Source organism: Bombina bombina, chromosome 2 (genome assembly GCF_027579735.1).
Source record: "Bombina bombina isolate aBomBom1 chromosome 2, aBomBom1.pri, whole genome shotgun sequence".
NCBI lineage: Eukaryota > Metazoa > Chordata > Amphibia > Anura > Bombinatoridae > Bombina > Bombina bombina.
The window spans coordinates 262,044,584-262,071,134 of NC_069500.1; the positions used below are offsets into that span (position 1 = coordinate 262,044,584).

The 26,551-nt window shown below is 41.0% G+C and overlaps 1 protein-coding gene across 2 annotated transcripts in view; it reads left to right on the top strand.

The window, feature by feature from the left end:
- The window catches only part of FER (FER tyrosine kinase), a 728,481-nt gene that overhangs the window by 13,735 nt on the left and 688,195 nt on the right, over positions 1–26,551 (top strand). For both annotated transcript variants that reach the window (XM_053701530.1, XM_053701531.1), the window contains exons 2-3: positions 1,414–1,513; positions 12,010–12,289. In XM_053701530.1, coding sequence (XP_053557505.1) covers positions 12,083–12,289 — 207 coding nt within the window. In that variant the 5' untranslated portion in view covers positions 1,414–1,513; positions 12,010–12,082. The remainder of the gene's footprint in view (positions 1–1,413; positions 1,514–12,009; positions 12,290–26,551) is intronic.

Sequence of the window (26,551 nt, forward strand, 5' to 3'; positions counted from 1 at the left end):
TCTACTGTATTTAATGGTTCTTCAAAGAATGAGGCATATACTCCATTATTTTAAAAGCACACATACTTTCATTATGTGATTTAAAGGCAAAAAAGCAGCAATAATAAAATGCTTTTCCAATTGCACTATTGCTTGCTTATACCTATGTGTTTAAGCCCATTGAAGATGTTAATTAAAGTCAGCTGCAGAGTGACAATGTAGTACAGGTTCTGTGCTGAATGCTGCTGAACCAATCAGCTATGTTCAGCTCTAGATTAGCAGTGTATTGTCGCTCCTGAGCTGGCTTTTACTGTGTTTAACTTTTGTGTAGGGGTTAAAACATATAGGTATAGGCAAGCAATAATGCAAAAAGACAAATGCTCTAATGCAATGATGGCCAACTTCCTAACACATGGGGTTGCAGATTGATATTCTAGAAGCCTTAAAGGGTCATGATACCCAAATGTTAAAACGCTTGAAAGTGATGCAGCATAGCTGTAAAAAGCTGACTAGAAAATATCCCCTGAACATCTCTATGTAAAAAAGAAAGATATTTTACCTCAAAATGTCCTAAGTATTCATACCCCATTGTAAAGGACTTTAAGCAGCAAATCAGTATGTCTGTCCTGGGACCGGCAAGGGACTGAGCCTCATGCACACTCAAATTATTTCCCTATTCAGTTTAAGGAAGTTTACTGTGAAATCTCATGAGATCAAAGTAAAATAGTTAATGACCTCAGCACTGTTGATGCTGATTGGCTGCAGTTCATTTCTTCATTTTTTTAAATTTTTTTTTACCTGCAGCTGGACAGCAGCTGAAGTTTTTAACTTTTTACACAGCACTTACTCTGGTGAGCTGAGGAAATTGTGAGGTAAAATATCTTACTTTTGTAAATTAAGATGATCAGGTGATATTTTCCTGTCAGCTTCTTACAGTTATACTGCATCGGTTTCAAGTAATTTAGCATATGAGTATTATGTCCCTTTAAGGGCCTCATTTAAATGTATGACACACATGTACCAATGTATTTCATAAAAATGTTTACTGGGTACCCTCTGCTGTCGTCCCCTCCAGAGGGCGCTTTGGAGTTGTGGTCACCTTGTTTGTCCACCAACCCGAAATCTTCAAGGTAGACATTTTCAGTTCAGCTTTTTCCTGGTGCCACAGCAACTATGGCACACATTCTTAATTCTGATGTTTCACAAGGCCACAAAAACTAAAAGCACAGGGCCACATGTGGCCCACGGACCTCCAATTGGCCAGTCTTTTTGCAGAATTAATTTTTTTACATTAGAGTTTTGTAAGTAATCTGTGTGTTTGTTTTCACACACAAATGACCCATCAGAGTGCGTTCCTTGTATTGTAAATGCATAGCCTGAAGCAAAACCATTTCTCAACGGATGTTACTAACACTTGCATTCCTCTGTCTGCAGAAAGGAATTCAATGCAAACAGGATTTTGTATCCAGCGGCATCAAGTTGCTCTTGGGCCTGAATACAGCAGTCCCGGCATGCAAGGAAATGAATGAACAAGGTATTGTGTATAACTTACAGGATGCAAGCAGTCAGCTTGTTATGAATTTGTAGTAGTAATTTTTTTTTTTAAGTAAGAGGTGGAAAATAAAAACCTGCCTAATCAAATATTTGACTACTCCAATTTTATCTAATTTTGTTATATACTAGCTCATATCATTGCATACTTTCGTGTAACACATTTTTCACAAGACATTACATTGAATGTGTGTATAATGCACAGTACAATGAGTCATACATTTATTAATAGACAATTGCATCTGTCTGCAAAAATAGATAAATAGTAAAACTGGAGTTTCTCCATCGTTAAAGTCTCACAAAAACTAATTTCCCATGTATCTCTCACTTACTACAAACATTTTGCTTATATTCCAAAAAGCCTAAATGAACTCTAATTTATTCCTAGACTACCTCAGTACTTACTCGGTTGCTCAGGAGGAATAAAAGGGATCAGGAGTCATAACAAAGGAGGAGATAGAAGCTTGTTATGCTGATGATTGCAATACAACATTTCAGTTCATTACAAGTTGTGCCTCCATTTGTTCTTCAGCTTGTGCTGGTTTTAATATACACCATTAACACCCCTGTGTGGGTATTCTCCCTATGGATGAACGTACCCTTTAAATGGAGATTGTAGTACAAAATTTACACAATCTTATTTGTTAGATGTCTTTTTTTGTTCTCCCTGTGGAACTCTGTGGGCCTGATGATCAAAAACTTGCCGTCAAGAAGCAGAATCATGCTAAATCTTTGGGAGGGGGGGGATTGAGCGTTATGTTGTAATGCATGTGTCTCTCCTTCACACACAGATCCCTGCATAGTGGGATTAATGGCTCTTAAAGGGACACTCAAGTCAAAATGAAACTTTCATGATTCAGATAGAGTATGCAATTTTAAACAACTTTCCAATTTACTTCCATTAACAAAATGTGCACAGTCATTTTATATTTATAATTTGAGTCACCAGCTACAACTGAGCATGTGCAAGAATTCACTAAATATATGTATATGCATTTGTGATTGGCTAATGGCTGTCACATGATACAGGGGAAGCGGAAATAGACATAACTGAAATTTGTCATAAAAAAATCTACTACTCATTTGAAGTTAAGACTATTGCATTGTCTTTTTATCAGGCATTTGTTAATTATTCAAATATATTGCATTTACTGTTCTTTTAAGCTAAAAATTGTTCTTTGAGCAATCTTGCATTACTGATGACTCAAGACATCTTCGTCTAAAGTATAGAACTTTAGCACATCAGCCCTATGTATTTATCCCCCGGCAAAGGGGTTTAGCACCTTGATAAAAGTCCCATTCTGGAGCTGCAAGCATTATGGCACCCATAATAAACAGTGGGTGATTGGCGGAGTCACGTCACTGCTACTAACAATTGGCTCACCGGCTGATTCCTGCTCTTGACCATCAGTTCTCTGCAGGTCCCGAGAGGTAGTGTATCTGTTTGTTTAACCTTCTTGTGGGAATTCAACACCTAGCTTTCCACAGTGAGTAGTGCACAATATTACACGCTATAAGACAGGGCTTGTCAAGCCCAGAAGCCTGGGAGCCGCTAGCTCCTAGAATTGTACCCCTGGCTCCTAAAATTTGGGGTTATTCTCCATATATCAATATACAAATGCCACTGTCTGGCTCCTAAATTCCTACATATTCTTTCTGGCTCCTAAATTTTAAACAGATTTGTCGATCCCTGCTGTAAGAAATCAAAGCATATCATTTTTGTATTACAATAACCCTATAACTTCATTCTCAAAAGGGAATGCCTTTATTGTTAATTTTGTGTTGCTTAATGGTGGAAATTGAGTTTACTTTCTCAACATCTGAAAGAAAGCATTGTGTAACAAACTGGAAAATAAAGAGTATTTCACTGTTTTAGGCTGATGATCTAGTGATATTGCTCTTTAATTTGAGTAAATTCACAGCTCTTATATAGAAACTCAATTTTTGATAACATAATGAACCAAAAGGCACATCAAATCTACCCATATTTCTTTCTGTATAAGAGTAATGAAATCTTAGGATAGCTGTATGCTTTTGTCTCTGTTACCCACTGAATTTCAAATCAACATCTCAATTTGATTTTTGCTAAAGAAGGTACTCTTGTTTTAAGATGAGTAAAATATAGTTATTTTTTGCTTTCAATCTTGGATAACACCACCATTTCCATGGGTTTTATTATTTTATTCAAAATATCTTTTACGATAGATTGAGTTTTAAACTGAAGAGCATACTGTATCCTTAGATCTCATAGTCAGACAATAAGGAGCTTATTCTGGATAAAGTAAGGAATGTTTAGGATATTTAATCTAGATGTTAGATCTCCATATCTTAAATTAACAAAGGGATGTATTATTGTATTGTGTATTCTTTTTTTAATGAATGAAGCTAAAGGGATAGAAAGGTCAATATTGAAAAGTACATGGATGCAATTTAATTTAAATAAAATAATTTCTCCTATATACTCCCTGTGTTTTCTACAGAAATGTTTGCTGGTTGGAGGCGGTGTAATGCTTTGCAATACTATAACATTTTCTGTTATTTATACATGTTGCTTACTTTACTATTTAAAGCACACATTAAAGGGACTTGAAACCCAACATTTTTCTTTCATGATTTTAGGTACAACATGCAATTTTAAACAACTTTCCAGTTTACTTCTATTATCTAATTTCCTTCATTCTCTTGTTCTCATTTGCTGAAGGAGCAGCAATGCACTACTGGTTTCTCTTGTAAGGTGTATCCAGTCCACGGATTCATCCATTACTTGTGGGATATTCTCCTTCCCAACAGGAAGCTGCAAGAGGATCACCCACAGCAGAGCTGTCTATATAGCTCCTCCCCTAACTGCCACCTCCAGTCATTCTCTTGCAGCTCTCGACAAGGGAAGTATCAAGAGAGATGTGGTGAATTAGTGTAGTTTATCTTCAATCAAAAGTTTATTTTTTAAACGGTACCGACGTTGTACTGTTTTTTACCTCAGGCAGAAATTAGAAGAAGAGTTTTGCCTGAGGTTTTTGATGATCTTAGCAGGTTGTAACTAAGGTCCACTGCTGTTCTCACACATAACTGAAGAGTATGGGGAAACTTCAGCTGGGGGAACGGCCTGCAGAATGAACTGCCCTGAGGTATGTTCAGTATATTTTTTTTCTAGAGGATGATAAGAACTAGAAAATGCTGACAGTGCCTGATATATTTAAGGTAAGCCTGATTGCAGTGATTTAATAAACGACTGGCATCATGCTTGCAGTAAAGGGTAATATTCATATTACTTTCTATTATGGCTTAGTATGTAAAACGTTTGCATATATATAAAGAACGTTTTTTTACTGAGGGTGATAAATCTTTATTTGGGGCCTAATTTTCCACATGGCTGACTAGATTTCTCCTAGGAATAGTTATTTATGGCCCTTTCACTTTGAGTGCATGGTGGGAGGGGCCTATTTTTGAGCTCTAATTGCCCAGTTGTTTTTACATTCTGAGACATCCAGCTTCCCTGAAGGAGTCCCCTGACATATTGGACCTCTGTAAAGGGTTTTTGTGCCTACAAAAGTCGTTTTATGGGAAGGTAGGAGCCACAGTAGAGCTGTGACAATTTGCTTGTGACTGTTATAACGGTTTTACCGTTTTTTTGCTTCATTTGTGAGCCTGAGGGGTTAATCATCCATTTGCAAGTGGGTGCAATGCTATTTTAGTCTGTTATACACACTGTAAAAATTTCATAAAGTTAACTGCTTTTTTTCACTGTTTTGCAGTTTTTGTGTTTGTTTTTTCCCTTAAAGGCACAGTACCGTTTTTTATAATCTGCTTTTTCACATTAATTAAAGTGTTTTCCAAGCTTTGTGGTCTCATTACTAGTCTGTTAAACATGTCTGACATAGAGGAAACTCCTTGTTCATTATGTTTAGAAGCCATTGTGGAACCCCCTCTTAGAATGTGTACCAAATGCACTGATTTTACTATAAGTTATAAAGACCATATTCTGGCTTTAAAAGATTTATCACCAGAGGAAATTTACAAGGGGGAAGTTATGCCGACTAACTCTCCCCACGTGTCAGAGCCTATAACTCACGCTCAAGGGGCGCCAAGTGCATCTAGTCTGCCCATTGCGTATACTTTACAAGACATGGCGTCAGTTATGAATCATACTCTTACAGAAGTATTGTCCAAACTGCCAGGGTTACAAGGAAAGCGAGACAGCTCTGGGGCTAGAACAAATACAGAGCTCTCTGACGCTTTAATAGCTATGTCTGATATACCCTCACAATGTGCAGAAGCCGAAGGAGAGCTTCTATCTGTGGGTGATTTTTCTGATTCAGGGAAGACACTTCAACCTGATTCTGATATGTCTACATTTAAATTTAAACTTGAACACCTCCGCATGTTGCTCAGGGAGGTTTTAGCAACTCTGTATGACTGTGACGCCATTGTAGTCCCAGAGAAATTGTGTAAATTGGATAAATACTATGCAGTGCCTGTTTACACTGATGGTTTTTCCAATACCTAAGAGGTTTTCAGAAATTATTACTAAGGAATGGGATAGACCAGGTGTACCGTTCTCTCCCCCTCCTGTTTTTAAAAAGATGTTTCCTATAGATGCCGCTACACAGGACTTGTGGCAAACGGTGCCTAAGGTGGAGAGAGCAGTCTCTACCCTAGCGAAGCGTACAACTATCCCTGTCGAGGACAGTTGTGCTTTTCTAGATCCAATGGATAAAAAGTTAGAGGGTTACCTTAAGAAAATTTTTATTCAACAAGGTTTTATTCTCCAGCCCCTTGCATGCATTGCCCCTGTCACTGCTGTTGCGGCCTTCTGGTTTGAGTCTCTAGAAGAGGCTCTACAGGTAGAAACCCCATTGGATGATATCCTTGACAAGCTTAAAGCTCTTAAGCTAGCCAATTCATTTGTTTCTGACGCCGTTGTTCATTTAACCAAGCTAACGGCTAAAAACTCAGGTTTTGCTATTCAGGCGCGTAGGGCGCTATGGCTTAAATCCTGGTCAGCTGACGTTACTTCAAAGTCTAAGCTTCTCAATATTCCCTTCAAGGGGCAGACCCTATTCGGGCCTGGACTGAAGGAGATCATTTCTGATATTACTGGAGGAAAAGGTCACGCCCTTCCTCAAGATAGGTCCAACAAATTAAGGACCAGAGAGACTAATTTTCGTTCCTTTCGAAATTTCAAGAGTGGCGCAGCTTCAACTTCCTTTAATACAAAACAAGTGTGAAATTTTGCCCAGTCCAAGCCGGTCTGGAGACCTAACCAGGCTTGGAACAAAGGAAAGCAGGCCAAAAAACCTGCTGCTGCCTCTAAGACAGCATGAAAGATCAGCCCCCGATCCGGAAACGGATCTAGTAGGGGGCAGACTTTCTCTCTTCGCCCAGGGTTGGGCAAGAGATGTCCAGGATCCCTGGGCGTTGGAAATTGTGTCCCAGGCATATCTTCTGGACTTCAAAGCTTCTTCCCCAAAAGGGAGATTTCATCTCTCACAATTATCTGCAAACCAGATAAAGAGAGAGGCATTCTTACATTGTGTTCAAGACCTCCTAGTTATGGGAGTGATCCACCCAGTTCCAAAGGAGGAACAGGGGCAAGGCTTCTATTCAAATCTGTTTGTAGTTCCCAAGAAAGATTGAACTTTCAGACCAATCTTAGATCTCAAGATCCTAAACAAATTTCTCAGGGTCCCATCCTTCAAGATGGAGACTATTCGAACCATCCTACCTATGATCCAGGAGGGTCAATATATGACTACCGTTGGCTTAAAGGATGCTTATCTTCACATTCCGATACACAGAGATCATCATCGGTTTCTCAGGTTCGCCTTCCTAGACAGGTATTACCAGTTTGTGGCTCTTCCCTTTGGGTTAGCTACGGCACCAAGAATCTTTACGAAGGTTCTAGGGTCACTCCTAGCGGTCCTAAGGCCACGGGGTATAGCAGTAGCCCCTTACCTAGACGACATTCTGATACAGGCGTCAAATTTTCAAATCTCCAGGTCCTATACGGACATTGTGCTGGCATTCCTGAGGTCTCATGGGTGGAAAGTGAACGAAGAAAAGAGTTCTCTATCCCCTCTCACAAGAGTTTCCTTCCTAGGAACTCTGATAGATTCTGTAGAAATGAAGATTTACCTGACAGAGGCCAGGTTGTCAAAACTTCTAAATTCCTGCCGTGTTCTTTATTCTACTTCTCACCCTTCAGTGGCTCAGTGTATGGAAGTAATCGGCTTAATGGTAGCGGCAATGGACATAGTGCCGTTTGCCCGGCTACATCTCAGACTGCTGCAACTCTGCATGCTCAGTCAGTGGAATGGGGATTACACAGATTTGTCCCCTCTACTAAATCTGGATCAAGAGACCAGAGATTCTCTTCTCTGGTGTCTATCTCAGGTCCATCTGTCCAAGGGTATGACCTTCCGCAGGCCAGATTGGACAATAGTAACGACAGATGCCAGCCTTCTGGGCTGGGGTGCAGTCTGGAACTCCCTGAAGGCTCAGGGCTCGTGGACTCAGGAGGAGGCACTCCTTCCGATAAACATTCTAGAACTAAGAGCGATATTCAATGCTCTTCAGGCTTGGCCTCAGCTTGCTGTGGTCAGGTTCATCAGATTTCAGTCGGACAATATCACGACTGTAGCCTACATCAACCATCAAGGGGGAACAAGGAGTTCCCTAGCAATGTTGGAGGTTTCAAAAATAATTCTATGGGCAGAGGTTCACTCTTGCCATCTATCAGCTATCCATATCCCAGGAGTAGAGAACTGGGAGGCGGATTTTCTAAGTTGACAGACTTTTCATCCGGGGGAGTGGGAACTCCATCCGGAGGTGTTTGCACAGTTGATTCAACTTTGTGGCAAACCAGAACTGGATCTCATGTAGTCTCGTCAGAACGCCAAGCTTCCTTGTTACAGATCCAGGTCCAGGGATCCCAAGGCAGCGCTGATAGATGCTCTAGCAGCGCCTTGGTCCTTCAACCTGGCTTATGTGTTTCCACCGTTTCCTCTGCTCCCTCGTCTGATTGCCAAGATTAAGCAGGAGAGAGCTTCGGTGATTTTGATAGCACCTGCGTGGCCACGCAGGACTTGGTATGCAGATCTGGTGGACATGTCATCCCTTCCACCATGGACTCTACCGCTGAGGCAGGACCTTCTACTTCAGGGTCCTTTCAACCATCCAAATCTAATTTCTCTGCGTCTGACTGCTTGGAGATTGAACGCTTGATTTTATCAAAACGTGGTTTCTCCGAGTCGGTCATTGATACCTTAATTCAGGCTTGAAAGCCTGTCACCAGGAAAATCTATCATAAGATATGGTGTAAATATCTTCATTGTTGTGAATCCAAGGGTTACTCATGGAGTAAAGTCAGGATTCCCAGGATATTATCTTTTCTCCAAGAAGGATTGGAGAAGGGATTGTCAGCTAGTTCCTTAAAGGGACAGATTTCTGCTCTGTCTATTCTTTTGCACAAGCGTCTGGCGGATGTTCCAGCGTTTTGTCAGGCTTTAGTTAGAATCAAGCCTGTGTTTAAACCTGTTGCTCTGCCATGGAGTTTAAATTTAGTTCTTAAAGTTCTTCAAGGGGTTCCGTTTGAACCTCTGCATTCCATAGATATCAAGCTCTTATCTTGGAAAGTTCTGTTTTTGGTAGCTATCTCTTCGTCTCAAAGAGTTTGAGTTACAGTGTGATTCCCCTTATCTGATCTTCCATGCAGATAAGGTAGTTCTGCGTACCAAACCTGGGTTTCTTCCTAAGGTGGTATCTAATAAGAATATCAATCAGGAGATTGTTATTCCGTCACTGTGTCCTAATCCTTCTTCAAAGAAGGAACGTCTATTACATAATCTTGACGTGGTTCGTGCTTTGAAATTTTATTTACAAGCTACTAAGGATTTTCGTCAAACATCGGCATTGTTTGTTGTCTACTCTGGACAGAGAAGGGGCCAAAAGTCTTCAGCAACTTCTCTTTCTTTTTGGTTAAGAAGTATGATCCGCTTAGCTTATGAGACTGCTGGCCAGCAGCCTCCTGAAAGAATTACAGCTCATTCCACTAGAGCGGTGGCTTTCACATGGGCTTTTAAAAATGAGGCTTCTGTTGAACAGATTTGTAAGGCGGCGACTTGGTCTTCGCTTCATACTTTTTCTAAATTCTACAAATTTGATACTTTTGCTTCTTCGGAGGCTATTTTTGGGAGAAAGGTCTTACAGGCAGTGGTGCCTTCCGTTTAAGCGCCTGCTTTGTCCCTCCCTTCATCCGTGTCCTATAGCTTTGGTATTGGTATCCCACAAGTAATGGATGAATCCGTGGACTGGATACACCTTACAAGAGAAAACAAAATTTATGCTTACCTGATAAATTTATTTCTCTTGTGGTGTATCCAGTCCACGGCCCGCCCTGTCATTTTAAGGCAGGTGTTTTTCATTTTTAAACTACAGTCACCACTGCACCCTATAGTTTCTCCTTTCTCTTGCTTGTCTTCGGTCGAATGACTGGAGGTGGCAGTTAGGGGAGGAGCTATATAGACAGCTCTGCTGTGGGTGATCCTCTTGCAGTTTCCTGTTGGGAAGGAGAATATCCCACAAGTAATGGATGAATCCGTGGACTGGATACACCACAAGAGAAATAAATTTATCAGGTAAGCATAAATTTTGTTTTCTAACTGAACACATGGTTGACCCAAAGACAATCAGTATATATATGCAGCCACCAATCAGCAGCTAGAACCTTGGTTCTTTGCTGCTTCTGAGCTTTCCTAGATCAACCTTTCAGCAAAAGGATAATAAGAGAAGGAAGCAAACAGTAAATTGGAAAGTTGTTTAAAATTGTATACTCTGTCTAAATCATGAATGTCTAATTATGACTTTACTGTCCCTTTAAGTGCACACATTAACAATTGATTTAATGATGTGTGAAACAAACATTAATATTAGCTAACTTGTAGCTAATATTGGCTTAAATTTTAGTCAGGTGGTCAGTAAAATCAGCCGAATGGTATGATTTTTCTTTAACCATGCTCAAGAATAAAATACTTCAACATGATTGTATACCCAGCTAATTCTGAAAAGCTTGTGTGGATCAGCTAACCAGCCATTCCGTATGGTACCTCCGGAGCTGTTGTATGCTTTTCTTTAATGGCATTGGAGACAACTGCTGCACTAGATTGCCTATGTTTCTAATCATGTTTTGGGGTTAAACACAAGCAGAAGGGAATTTTGTCACCGCTCTAACAAAGGGTAGTTGCAGTTTTTACTTTTGTGTTTTATTAAAAGAATGAGATGAGGATATAAGAAAGACTAATCAAGTAGAACATTTTATATATTTGTCATTAAAAATAAATGATTTGCCTTTTTTTACTTTAATCACATTTAATATTTTTGCAAACTGGTGGTCCTTTGTAAATAAATACATGTACCATATCTTTTCCATAAAGGTATAGAATGGTAAATTCTGTGAAATTCTGGGAAATGTGTATGAATGTATTTCAGTTTTAAATAAAATCATTTTTGCCATGTACTTCCATTAGCTAAAACGCTTCTAGTAAAAGATATATTACTGTTTCAGCTGCATACGTACATATGCTATATGCGACTAGATGATCTGGATTCAAACAACCCCAAAGATCATCTGGCGGAGGTTTGTATTGCGTCAGTGAAGACTTAAAGGGACACTGAACCCAATTTTTTTCTTTCATAATCCAGATAGAGCATGCAATTTTAAGCAACTTTCTGATTTACTCCTATTATCAATTTTTCTTCTTTCTCTTGCTATCTTTATTTGAAAAAGAAGGCATCTAAGCTAAGGAGCCAGCAAATTTGTGGTTCAGACCACGGACAGCACTTGTTTATTGGTGCTGTCCAATCAGCAAGGACAACCCAGGTTGTTCACCAAAAATGGGCCGGCATCTAAACTTTCTTGCTTTTCAAATAAACATACCAAGAGAATTAAGAAAATTTTATAATGAGTAAATTAGAAAGTTGCTTAAAATTGCATGCTCTATTTAAATCACAAAAGAAAAAATGTGGGTTCAGTGTCCCTTTAATTTGTGTCATACAATCGACTGCTGACTCTCTCTAAGAACAACTAAATAATATCTGATTATATAATAGATTTAGGTAAGGTTGCAGGGTAATTTCTGTATACTGTTGTGGCCACGCCAAAGCACACTTTTATTTTCACTTTTTTTTCCCAGGGACACAAACTATGGCAAACATTGTAAGTTCTGCTTCTTCTGTAGGGCCCCAAAAAATAGTACCAGGGGCCACATGTAGCTCTCGGGCCACCAGTTAGCCATCCCTGCTTTAAACAGTGTATATATTCCATACAAAATAACATGTCTGAAGTATAATGAAATAGCTGCAAACCCTTCACATCATTACTGCTTACTTATTTCAAGTTCCCTTGAATAGTTGAAATGCAGTGTGGACAATTTCTAAACAAAAAAAAAAAGAATAATTAGGTTCCTCTTTCTCTGTTTCTTTCAGACATTACGGGTATGTGCTGACCAAAAAGAAGCTTCTCTGTCATCACCAGACCATTCACAGTGCCTTGGTGAAGATGGGGTTTGGCAGTGAACTGAAGTTATCACACGATGCTTTGCTAAAATTACAAGACTGGGAACTGCGTCTTTTGGAAACTGTGAAGAAGTTTATGGCTTTGAGAATTAAGAGTGACAAGGAGTATGCATCAACCTTACAGAATCTATGTAACCAAGTTGATAAGGAAAGTGCACCACATCCCGATTACATAAGCAATGTTTCCAAGGTAAGGGCTGTAAATCTAACAAAAGATTTATGCCTATGTTTGGTGATATTTAAAACATTATTTTCTTATGTATTAATACAATGTTTCAAACAATTAATTTGTATACAAAATAAAGAGAATGGTTTTCTGTGATAACGGCCAAAAAAAAAAATAAAGGTGAAAGTTACAAGATTTCTAAAAGGGACAGAGAACACCTTGATATGTTAAGTATAAGTGCATAGTAAAATGACTTTGCAATATACATTCATGGTTTATTTTGCCCCCCCTTTTATGTAATTTAGCTCTGAAAATTGTGTATTTTCTAATTCATATGCTGTTAAAAAAAATGCAAGTTTCTTTCAACTTTTAGCAGCTTTAGAAGCAAAATAGCTTATGCATGTTAATTACAAACTTTCTCTAAATCAAACATTTTATTTAATAAGCCAATATTTTTTTGGGGTGTATAATGTCCCTTTAAGTTAAGTTTGCACTGTTTATAATTTTGTTGGGTGTTCCCAGAAGCATTTTTAACTGATGGTACAGAATTCAACTTTACTGAACTGAATTATAAACGGATCTATAAATATAAGCTTAAATTTAAGGTTTATATTCCCATCAAGTCCAGAGATAATGATTTGCTTTTTATAATGTTTAACATTTGTTCAGGAGAACATGTGTAAGAAATATATATGTATTGTGGGTCGGGTTGCCACCTCAGCCATTTTTTCTTGGACACATGCTGCAGGGAGGAACATGTATTGTGTTTCTGGACAGCACTATTCATATTCCTCCCTGCACACCCTGCAGCATGTTTAACCTATAAGCGTTCTGTATTTTAAGGAACGGGTGGCAACCCTAATAGTACAGTAAATAATACAATGTACTGCATATATAATGCTATGTTAGTATTACTGAATCAGTAGGTTTAGTTCTCTAGAAGTAATATGTTAATAGACCCTTTTGCCTTCTTAGAGAAATCCATTTTGTATTTATTTATGTATGTGTTTTTATATCACTGTATTATGTTATTTTGCAGCTCTGTAGAACAATGAATGGAAGGCCGCACATATCAAATGAATGGTTACAGTGTTGGAATATTTTTTTTACTTATTTATAAATTATATGAAAAAATAAATGTTTTTTGTTGTTGCCACAAACCAACTTGTACACATGTCCAGAAGCTGATCTTTCAATCCTCTGAGAGGTCAGTAATGAGTAATAAGCAAACAAAAAATAGAAGTGTAGTGTTGATCTTGGAAAAAGGAAGTAGCACATAAATAGCACTACACTGTATCCCCAGTGCCTTAGGCTAGTCAATGTTGATCTATGAGATGATCTATTATATGTTATTTTGTTCAAAAGAAAAACAGAATTTATGCTTACCTGATAAATTACTTTCTCCAACGGTGTGTCCGGTCCACGGCGTCATCCATTACTTGTGGGAAATGTTCTCCCCCACAGGGAAAGGCAAGGAGAGCACACAGCAAGAGCTGTCCATATAGCTCCCCCTCTGGCTCCGCCCCCCAGTCATTCGACCGACGGTTAGGAGAAAAAGGAGAAACTATAGGGTGCCGTGATGACTGTAGTGTATAAAGAAATTTTTTTTCAACCTGATTAAAAAAACCAGGGCGGGCCGTGGACCGGACACACCGTTGGAGAAAGTAATTTATCAGGTAAGCATAAATTCTGTTTTCTCCAACATTGGTGTGTCCGGTCCACGGCGTCATCCATTACTTGTGGGAACCAATACCAAAGCTTTAGGACACGGATGAAGGGAGGGAGCAAATCGGGTTACCTAAACAGAAGGCACCACGGCTTGCAAAACCTTTCTCCCAAAAACAGCCTCCGAAGAAGCAAAAATATCAAATTTGTAGAATTTGGCAAAAGTGTGCAGAGAAGACTAAGTCGCTGCCTTACATATCTGGTCAACAGAAGCCTCGTTCTTATAGACCCATGTGGAAGCCACAGCCCTAGTAGAGTGAGCTGTGATACAGTCAGGAGGCTGCCGTCCGGCAGTCTCATAAGCCAAGCGGATAATGCTTTTCAGCCAGAAAGAGAGAGAGGTAGCAGTAGCTTTTTGACCTCTCCTCTTACCAGAGTAAACGACAAACAAGGACGAGTTTTGTCTAAAATCTTTTGTTGATTCTAAATAGAACTTTAAAGCACGAACATCTAAATTGTGTAATAAACGTTCCTTCTTTGAAACTGGATTCGGACACAAAGAAGGAACAACTATTTCCTGGTTGATGTTCTCGTTGGAAACAACTTTTGGAAGAAAACCAGGCTTAGTACGCAAAACAACCTTATCTGAATGGAACACCAGATAGGGTGGATCACACTGCAAAGCAGATAATTCAGAAACTCTTCTAGCAGAAGAAATAGCAACCAAAAACAGAACTTTCCAAGATAGTAACTTAATATCTATGGAATGTAAAGGTTCAAACGGAACCCCTTGAAGAACTGAAATAACTAAATTTAGACTCCAAGGAGGAGTCATGGGTCTGTAAACAGGCTTGATTCTAACCAAAGCCTGAACAAAAGCTTGTACATCTGGCAAAGCTGCCAGTCGTTTGTGCAACAAGACGGATAATGCAGAAATCTGTCCTTTTAGAGAACTAGCTGACAATCCTTTATCCAAACCTTCTTGGAGAAAGGAGAGAATCTTTGGAATTTTAATCTTACTCCAGGAGAATCCTTTGGATTCACACCAACAGATATATTTTTTCCATATTTTATGGTAAATCCTTCTAGTCACAGGTTTTCTGGCTTGGACCAGAGTATCAATCACAGAATTTGAAAACCCACGCTTGGATAAAATCAAGCGTTCAATTTCCAAGCAGTCAGCTGCAGAGAAACTAGATTGGGATGTTCGAATGGACCTTGTACTAGAAGGTCCTGTCTCAAAGGTAGCTTCCATGGTGGAGCCGATGACATATTCACCAGGTCTGCATACCAAGTCCTGCGTGGCCACGCAGGAGCTATCAGAATCACAGAGGCCTTCTCCTGTTTGATCCTGGCTATGAGCCTGGGGAGGAGAGGAAACGGTGGAAACACATATGCTAGGTTGAACGACCAAGGCGCCACTAATCCATCCACTAGAGTCTCCTTGGGATCCCTGGATCTGGACCCGTAGCAAGGAATCTTGAAGTTCTGACGGGACGCCATTAGATCCATGTCTGGAATGCCCCATAATTGGGTTAACTGAGCAAATACCTCCGGATGGAGTTCCCACTACCCCGGATGGAAAGTCTGACGACTCAAATAGTCCGCCTCCCAGTTGTCTACTCCTGGGATGTGAATAGCAGATAGATGGCAGGAGTGATTCTCTGCCCATTGGATTATCTTGGTTACTTCCTTCATCGCTAGGGAACTCTTTGTTCCCCCCTGATGATTGATGTACGCAACAGTCGTTATGTTGTCCGACTGAAAACTTATGAACCTGGCTTCCGCTAGCTGAGGCCAAGCCAGGAGCGCATTGAATATAGCTCTTAGTTCCAAAATGTTTATCGGGAGAAGCGACTCTTCCCGCGACCATAGGCCCTGAGCTTTCAGAGAGTCCCAGACCGCGCCCCACCCCAAGAGGCTGGCGTCGGTCGTGACGATGACCCACTCCGGTCTGCGGAAACTCATTCCCTGAGACAGGTGATCCTGGGTCAACCACCAGAGAAGTGAGTCCCTGGTTACCTGGTCTACTTGAATTTGGGGAGACAAGTCTGTATAGTCCCCATTCCACTGATTGAGCATGCACAGCTGTAATGGTCTTAGATGAATTTGAGCAAAAGGAACCACATCCATTGCTGCGACCATTAGTCCTATTACTTCCATGCATTGAGCTATGGAGGGTTGAGGAATAGAGTGAAGAACTCAACAAGCTTTTAGAAGCTTTGTCTTTCTGACGTCTGTGAGAAAGATCTTCATTTCCACAGAATCTATTATTGTTCCCAGAAAAGGAACCCTTGTGGACGGTGACAGTGAACTTTTTTCTATGTTCACTTTCTTCTGTTATGTGTGATCAGTCCACGGGTCATCATTACTTCTGGGATATAACTCCTCCCCAACAGGAAATGCAAGAGGATTCACCCAGCAGAGCTGCATATAGCTCCTCCCCTCTACGTCAGTCCCAGTCATTCTCTTGCACCCAACGACTAGATAGGATGTGTGAGAGGACTATGGTGATTATACTTAGTTTTTATGACTTCAATCAAAAGTTTGTTATTTTAAAATAGCACCGGAGCGTGTTATTACTTCTCTGGCAGAGTTTGAGGAAGAATCTGTCAGAGTTTTTTACTATGATTTTAACCGGAGTAGTTAAGATCATATTGCTGTTCTCGGCCATCTGAGGGAGGTAAAGGCTTCAGATCAGGGGACAGCGGGCAGAGGAATCTGCATTGAGGTATGTAGCAGTTTTTATTTTCTGAATGGAATTGATGAGAAAATCCTGCCATACCGTTAAAATGACATGTATGTATACACTTCAGTATTCTGGGGATGGTATTTCACCGGAACTACTCTGTTAAAGGTCACTAATCCTTTTTAATAACTATTTATCATGTTAAACGTTTTTGCTGGAATGTAGAATCGTTTACATTGCTGAGGTACTGTGTGAATAAATATTTGGGCATTATTTTCCACTTGGCAGTTTTTTTGCTTTATTTGTGACAGTTTCGTTTCTCTTCACTGCTGTGTGGGAGAGGGAGGGGCCGTTTTGGCGCTCTTTGCTACGCATCAAAAAATACCAGTCAGTTACTTTTATTTTTCCTGCATGATCCGGTTCATCTCTGATAGATCTCAGGGGTCTTCAAACTTCTTTGAAGGGAGGTAAATTCTCTCAGCAGAGCTGTGAGAATTCTTATAGTGACTGTGAATAAAAACGTTGCTTTGTATTTTTTATGTCAAATTTAATTATTGTTATTTTACTAATGGGAACAAACCTTTGCTAAAAGTTTTGTTGTTTTAAAGTTTGATGCTATAACTGTTTTTCAGTTCACTATTTCAACTGTCATTTAATCGTTAGTACCTCTTTGAGGCACAGTACGTTTTTTTGCTAAAAAAGATTATAACCAAGTTGTAAGTTTTTTGCTAGTGTGTTAAACATGTCTGACTCAGAGGAAGATATCTGTGTCATTTGTTCCAATGCCAAGGTGGAGCCCAATAGAAATTTATGTACTAACTGTATTGATGCTACTTTAAATAAAAGTCAATCTGTACAATGTGAACAAATTTCACCAAACAGCGAGGGGAGAGTTATGCCGACTAACTCGCCTCACGCGGCAGTACCTGCATCTCCCGCCCGGGAGGTGCGTGATATTTTGGCGCCTAGTACATCTGGGCGGCCATTACAGATAACATTACAAGATATGGCTACTGTTATGACTGAAGTTTTGTCTAAATTACCAGAACTAAGAGGCAAGCGTGATCACTCTGGGGTGAGAACAGAGTGCGCTGACAATGCTAGGGCCATGTCTGATACTGCGTCACAGCTCGCAGAGCATGAGGACGGAGAGCTTCATTCTGTGGGTGACGGTTCTGATCCAAACAGATTGGACTCAGATATTTCAAATTTTAAATTTAAATTGGAGAACCTCCGTGTATTACTAGGGGAGGTCTTAGCAGCTCTCAACGATTGTAACACCGTTGCAATACCAGAGAAACTGTGTAGGTTGGATAAATACTTTGCGGTACCGGCGAGTACTGACGTTTTTCCTATACCTAAGAGACTAACTGAAATTGTTACTAAGGAGTGGGATAGACCCGGTGTGCCGTTCTCACCCCCTCCAATATTTAGAAAGATGTTTCCAATAGACGCCACCACTCGGGACTTATGGCAAACGGTCCCCAAGGTGGAGGGAGCAGTTTCTACTTTAGCTAAGCGTACCACTATCCCGGTGGAGGATAGCTGTGCTTTCTCAGATCCAATGGATAAAAAATTAGAGGGTTACCTTAAGAAAATGTTTGTTCAACAAGGTTTTATATTACAACCCCTTGCATGTATCGCGCCGATTACGGCTGCGGCAGCATTTTGGATTGAGTCGCTGGAAGAGAACCTTAGTTCATCTACGCTAGACGACATTACGGACAGGCTTAGAGTCCTTAAACTAGCTAATTCCTTCATTTCGGAGGCCGTAGTACATTTAACCAAACTTACGGCTAAGAACTCAGGATTCGCCATACAGGCACGTAGGGCGCTGTGGCTAAAATCCTGGTCAGCTGATGTTACTTCTAAGTCCAAATTACTTAATATACCTTTCAAGGGGCAGTCTTTATTTGGGCCCGGTTTGAAAGAGATTATCGCTGACATTACAGGAGGTAAGGGCCACGCCCTACCTCAAGACAAAGCCAAAGCTAAGGCTAGACAGTCTAATTTTCGTCCCTTTCGGAACTTTAAAACAGGAGCAGCATCAACCTCCACTGCACCAAAACAGGAAGGAGCTGTTGCTCGTTACAGGCAAGGCTGGAAGCCTAACCAGTCCTGGAACAAGAGCAAGCAGGCCAGGAAACCTGCTGCTGCCCCAAAGACAGCATGAACCGAGAGCCCCCGATCCGGGACCGGATCTAGTGGGGGGCAGACTCTCTCTCTTCGCCCAGGCCTGGGCAAGAGATGTTCAGGATCCCTGGGCTCTAGAGATCATATCGCAGGGATACCTTCTAGACTTCAAATTATCTCCCCCAAGAGGGAGATTTCATCTGTCAAGGTTGTCAACAAACCAGATAAAGAAAGAAGCGTTTCTACGCTGCGTACAAGATCTGTTATTAATGGGAGTGATCCATCCGGTTCCGCGGTCGGAACAAGGACAAGGGTTCTACTCAAACCTGTTTGTGGTTCCCAAAAAAGAGGGAACTTTCAGGCCAATCTTAGATTTAAAGACTCTAAACAAATTCCTAAGAGTTCCATCGTTCAAAATGGAAACTATTCGGACAATCTTACCCATGATCCAAGAGGGTCAGTACATGACCACAGTGGATTTAAAGGATGCTTACCTTCACATACCGATCCACAAAGATCATCACCGGTATCTAAGGTTTGCCTTCTTAGACAGGCACTACCAGTTTGTAGCTCTTCCATTCGGATTGGCTACGGCTCCAAGAATCTTCACAAAGGTTCTGGGTGCCCTTCTAGCGGTACTAAGACCGCGAGGGATTTCGGTAGCTCCGTACCTAGACGACATTCTAATTCAAGCTTCAAGCTTTCAAACTGCCAAGTCTCATACAGAGTTAGTTCTGGCATTTCTAAGGTCGCATGGATGGAAAGTGAACGAAAAGAAGAGTTCTCTCTTTCCTCTCACAAGAGTTCCATTCTTGGGGACTCTTATAGATTCTGTAGAAATGAAGATTTACCTGACAGAAGACAGGTTAACAAAGCTTCAAAATGCATGCCGCGTCCTTCATTCCATTCAACACCCGTCAGTAGCTCAATGCATGGAGGTGATCGGCTTAATGGTAGCGGCAATGGACATAGTACCTTTTGCACGCCTACACCTCAGACCGCTGCAATTATGCATGCTAAGTCAGTGGAATGGGGATTACTCAGATTTGTCCCCTACTCTGAATCTGAATCAAGAGACCAGAAATTCTCTTCTATGGTGGCTTTATCGGCCACACCTGTCCAGGGGGATGCCATTCAGCAGGCCAGACTGGACAATTGTAACAACAGACGCCAGCCTACTAGGTTGGGGCGCTGTCTGGAATTCTCTGAAGGCTCAGGGACTATGGAATCAGGAGGAGAGTCTCCTTCCAATAAACATTCTGGAATTGAGAGCAGTTCTCAATGCCCTTCTGGCTTGGCCCCAGTTAACAACTCGGGGGTTCATCAGGTTTCAGTCGGACAACATCACGACTGTAGCTTACATCAACCATCAGGGAGGGACAAGAAGCTCCCTAGCAATGATGGAAGTATCAAAGATAATTCGCTGGGCAGAGTCTCACTCTTGCCACCTGTCAGCAATCCACATCCCGGGAGTGGAGAACTGGGAGGCGGATTTCTTGAGTCGCCAGACTTTTCATCCGGGGGAGTGGGAACTTCATCCGGAGGTCTTTGCCCAAATACTTCGACGTTGGGGCAAACCAGAGATAGATCTCATGGCGTCTCGCCAGAACGCCAAACTTCCTCGCTACGGGTCCAGATCCAGGGATCCGGGAGCAGTTCTGATAGATGCTTTGACAGCACCTTGGAACTTCAGGATGGCTTATGTGTTTCCACCCTTCCCGCTGCTTCCTCGATTGATTGCCAAAATCAAACAGGAGAGAGCATCAGTAATTCTAATAGCACCTGCATGGCCACGCAGGACTTGGTATGCAGATCTAGTGGACATGTCATCCTGTCCGCCTTGGTCTCTACCTCTAAGACAGGACCTTCTGATACAGGGTCCATTCAAACATCAAAATCTAACTTCTCTGAAGCTGACTGCTTGGAAATTGAACGCTTGATTTTATCAAAACGTGGTTTTTCTGAGTCGGTTATTGATACCCTAATTCAGGCTAGGAAGCCTGTTACCAGAAGGATTTACCATAAAATATGGCGGAAATACCTATACTGGTGCGAATCCAAAGGTTACTCCTGGAGTAAGGTTAGGATCGCTAAGATACTGTCTTTTCTACAAGAAGGTTTAGAAAAGGGTTTATCAGCTAGTTCATTAAAGGGACAGATTTCAGCTCTGTCCATCTTGTTACACAGACGTCTGTCAGAAAATCCAGACGTCCAGTCCTTTTGTCAGGCTTTAGCTAGGATCAAGCCTGTGTTTAAAGCTGTTGCTCCACCATGGAGTTTAAACTTAGTTCTTAACGTTTTACAGGGTGTTCCGTTTGAACCCCTTCATTCCATTGATAAAAATGTTATCTTGGAAAGTTCTGTTTTTAATGGCTATTTCCTCGGCTCGAAGAGTCTCTGAGTTATCAGCCTTACATTGTGATTCCCCTTATCTGATTTTTCACTCAGACAAGGTAGTTCTGCGTACTAAACCTGGGTTCTTACCTAAGGTAGTCACTAACAGGAACATCAATCAAGAGATTGTTGTCCCATCCTTGTGTCCAAATCCTTCTTCAAAGAAGGAACGTCTTTTACACAATCTGGATGTAGTTCGTGCCCTCAAGTTCTACTTGCAGGCAACTAAAGATTTTCGCCAAACTTCTTCCTTGTTTGTCGTTTACTCTGGACAGAGGAGAGGTCAAAAAGCTTCTGCTACCTCTCTCTCTTTTTGGCTTCGTAGCATAATACGTTTAGCCTATGAGACTGCTGGACAGCAGCCTCCTGAAAGAATTACAGCTCACTCCACTAGAGCTGTGGCTTCCACTTGGGCCTTTAAGAATGAGGCCTCTGTTGAACAGATTTGCAAGGCTGCAACTTGGTCTTCACTTCATACTTTTTCCAAATTTTACAAATTTGACACTTTTGCTTCTTCGGAGGCTATTTTTGGGAGAAAGGTTCTTCAGGCAGTGGTTCCTTCTGTATAATGAGCCTGCCTTTCCCTCCCGTCATCCGTGTACTTTTGCTTTGGTATTGGTATCCCAGAAGTAATGATGACCCGTGGACTGATCACACATAACAGAAGAAAACATAATTTATGCTTACCTGATAAATTCCTTTCTTCTGTTGTGTGATCAGTCCACGGCCCGCCCTGTTTTTAAGGCAGGTAAATATCTTTTAAATTATACTCCAGTCACCACTTCACCCTTGGTTACTCCTTTCTCGTTGATTCTTGGTCGAATGACTGGGACTGACGTAGAGGGGAGGAGCTATATGCAGCTCTGCTGGGTGAATCCTCTTGCATTTCCTGTTGGGGAGGAGTTATATCCCAGAAGTAATGATGACCCGTGGACTGATCACACAACAGAAGAAAGGAATTTATCAGGTAAGCATAAATTATGTTTTCCACCCGTGAGATCTGAGAAAAGCCAACACAATGTCTGTATGAGCCCTCGCTTTGGAAAGAGACGACGCTTGGATTAGGATGTCGTCTAGATAAGGTGCTACAGCGATGCCCCTCGGTCTTAGGACCGCTAGAAGGGACCCTAGCACCTTTGTGAAAATTCTGGGAGCGGTGGCTAAACCGAATGGAAGAGCCACAAACTGTTAATGTTTGTCCAGAAAGGCGTTCAGAGCGGCAAGGAGAATGACTGGGGGGCGGAGCCAGAGGGGGAGCTATATGGACAGCTCTTGCTGTGTGCTCTCCTTGCCTTTCCCTGTGGGGGAGAGCATTTCCCACAAGTAATGGATGACGCCGTGGACCGGACACACCAATGTTGGAGAAATCATGCTTACAAATGTTCCAGTGGCTCCATACAGAACAGATGTCATTTTAAAAGACATATTTGAAGATGGACGAATGTGTTGTTCATTATGTGTCTTTACTTTTTCATTTGTTTTTTTTGATTAAATAAGTATCTTCTCTGTTACATGGTTTTCTTTGTATAGTGATGATGCTTTTGGGTATTTTCATTTAAATCAAGCAAGATTGCCAACTTGGGGCAAAAAATTCAAGCCTATATTCAAATTCAAGTTGTCCAGGCTGATGTACGCAGCTCATGTATGGATGCATGAAAAGTTGGAGGAAAATATATGCACTTGTAATATTTAATGCGTCAGGCAGCCTTAATGGCTTGGAATGCCATCTAAAATTAACCCATAGACGGTATTTGGACTTTCCATTCTGTCGTAAAAGCCCTGGGCTTAAACACCTTTAGAACGGCATGGAACATCCTGACTTTTTCATTGTCCTCCCACCTGCTTTTAGGAAATGGAAAATCTGACTAGGGGATGTGCCAAGCATCATAGGCAGCCCCCCTAGATCTGATCCCAGCATTGGAGTCATGTGATCACATTGATTGTGTGATTTCCTTTTTCCATCAAATGTTTACATTTAAACCATTTAAGCAATGGAGAACCAATAGAGAGAGAGAGAGAGCCAGATAGCAGTACAGGAAAAAAAAATGGATTTGTAAATTCATAATGCATAATTTTTGGTTCAATTAAAGATGTCATTTATGTCTCTAGGTACACACATGACCCCTTAAGTTACACTACATTGAAAAAAATACTGAAAATTAACAACAAAAGCTTAAAATAACCTGAGAAAGAAACCTACCTGAAAATAAACACCTCAATTTCTCTTCTTGTTCCCCCCCCCCACAAGAGCTGCTTGAGAACAGTTGAAAAATCTCACTACCCTCCCAGGCAATGTACAGTATCTTCCCTGCATTTGTTAACATCTTTGAAAATACAACACAGATTAAAGAGAACCCACTTGAAAAAGTTGAAAAAAAGACTTATTCTCTGAAACTGCCCTCTTGTTATAGCTTTCAGCCACATAGGGTGGTGACAACTATTCTGACTATTATTATTATCATTTATTTGTATAGCGCCGCCAAATTCCGTAGCGCTGGGTACAATGATAGGGGTATACAATGACAAAGATTTGTGATAAAATACAAAACATAACAAAACTAAACAAATCTAGCACAGGAGGAAGAGGGCCCTGCTCCGGAGAGCTCACAGTCTATAGATTTAGGGTGCAGAGACATAAGGTTGGGGTAGCTTGTTACATCGGTTGTATTTGCAGCAGTGAGTCAGGCAGTTCATGTACATGTATTAGTTTGGTTCGGATGCGGGATGGAGGAGAGATGGTAAGCCTCTCTGAATAGGTGGGTTTTCAAGGATCGTCTGAAGCTATACAAGGTTGGAAACAGTCTTATGGAGCTGGGTAGAGAGTTCCAGAGGACAGGAGCAGCACGTGCAAAGTCTTGGAGGCGGGAGTGGGATGTAGAGATAACAGGAGTGTAGAGACGTAGGTCAGAGGTTGATCGAAGAGGACGGGATGGGGAATATTTCACGATGAGAGAGGAAATATAGTTGGGAGTTAGACTGTTGAGTGCTTTGTAGGTTAGGGCTAATACTTTAAATTGTATTCTGGAGTGTATGGGGAGCCAGTGTAGAGACTGGCAGAGCGGAGCAGCTGATGTAGATCATCAACTTAGGTGGATGAGTCTAGCAGAAGCATTCATAATAGATTGGAGGGAGGAGAGGCGGTGTTTTGGAAGGCCATTTAAGAGTAGATTGCAATAATCAATGCGTGACAGGATGAGGGAATGAAAAAGTATTTTTGTAGTTTTTTGAGTAAGGAAGGGACGAATTCTGGAAATGTTGCGTAGGTGTGAACGTCAGGATTTGGTAAGAGTTTATATATGTGGGTTGAATGTGAGTTCTGAGTCTAGTGTGACCCCAAGGCAGCGGACCTGGGGTGAGGTGTTGAGAATAGAGTCTCCAACCATCAGAGAAATGTCAGGTGTCAGATGTCTCGAAGAGGGGGGGATAAGAAGCAGCTCAGTTTTGGACAGATTGAGTTGGAGGTAGTGTGAAGACATCCAAGAGAAAATTGCAGAGAGGCAGTCAGAAATCTGGTTGAGTAAAGAGGGAGAGATATCAGGAGAGGAAAGATAGATTTGGGTATCATCAGCATATAGGTGGTAATGGAATCCAAAGGAGGCTATAAGTTTTCCAAGGTAGGATGTATAAAGAGAGAAAAGCAAGGTACCCAAGATAGAGCCTTGCGGTACTCCAACTGAGAGAGGCATAGGATCACAAGATATGTTGTTAAAGGAAACTGAAAACGAGCGGTTTGAAAGATATGATGCAAACCAGGAGAGGGCTGTGTCTCGGATGCCAAATGAACGTAGTATTTTTAGGAGGAGAGGATGGTCAACTGTGTCAACAGCTGCGGACAGGTCAAGAAGAATTAGTAAGGAGTAATGGCCTTTTGCTTTAGCTAATAACAGGTCATTTGTTACTTTAGCAAGAGTGGTTTCTGTTGAGTGTTTAGGGCGGAAACCAGATTGTAGTGGATCAAGTAAGGAGTTAGTTGTGAGAAATTGAGTTAGCCGATTATAGACTAGTCGTTCCAATAATTTTGAAGCAAAGGGAAGGAGACCGGTCGATAGTTAGGTGTAGAGGGGTCAAGCGAGGGCTTTTTTAGGATAGGTATGATTGACGCATACTTGAATGTGTCAGGAAATGTGCCAGCAGTGAGAGATTGGTTAAAGAGATGAGTTAGGGTAGGAGTTAGTGAAGCAGAGAGAGAGGGAATAAGTTGTGAAGGAATAGTGTCAAGTGGGCAGGCTGTGAGATGAGCCAAGGATAGGAGTGCAGAGACTTCTTCCTCTGTTACAGGAGGGAATTAGCATAGATTAATATAGTTACAATCGCATTGTTTAAAATATCAGTGATGGTCTATCCATCCACTATCCTAATGGATAGATAAAAAAAATCCATCCATCTTATTTATTTTCTGAATAATGCCCATATATGGCAATTAATTTCTAACACCTTGAACTGAAGGCGGTAAATTGTATGCACTAGCACTATACAGGATTTTTTCATGGTTATTTAAATATTGGGTTCAGTAATTTTTTATTTTTTTTGTATATTTGCTTGGTTATCAGATTATTTACATAGGCCGATTTGTATTGAGTGGGAAATAGCACACTCAAAGCATGACTTATTTTGAGAACACCTAAAAAGATCATTACTAAATCTAAAAAAATAAAAATACAGGTGTACCTCATTTTATTGTGCTTCGCAGATATTGTGTTTTTTTTTTTTTTAACAAATTGAAGGTTTGTGGTAACCCTGCATTGAGCAAGTCTATAGGCGCCATTGGGAACGAATAGCGTTTTCTATGGCTAGTTACCACTTAAGGGGAAGCCTCTTTTTGCTCAACATGTGCCTTTCACAGAGAATACCTTTCCTGTAGTATATCACTCACTCTGATCCTGACTAAACTGTGCAGTCCTTTCCCAAAATACCTGGCAATACCTCTCTGAATGAGAGAAACAGCAAAAACCCCACACTTACGTAGTGTTCCTGTGAGTCTGCTTCTCTCTGTGTGTTTTAAGTCTCCCTAAGGGAAAAAGAAGCAACCAGACGTGGACTCATTGCTCAGTGTCCTTAGAGGAATATGGCTACACCTCACTGATGAGGCCCAATGAAGACCGAAACTGTCGTCTGGGGTTGCGTTGTTCCTTGTTCAGAGATCGTAATAGGCAGGATCAGACTGATATACTACAGGAAAGTTCTACTCTGTGGAAAGCATTTCTGGGCAAAAAATAAATTGCACCCAGGTGGTAATCGCCATAAAACAGGATAACAATGTTATTGAGCTGGTTGTTTATTCATGTGGGTGCGCTTCTCTGTGTGTAGGTGTGTGTATATATATATATATTATACATATATATATTTATATTTATATTAGGGATGGGCGATAAGGGCAAAAAATAAATAAATAGCAGTTTAAAAAA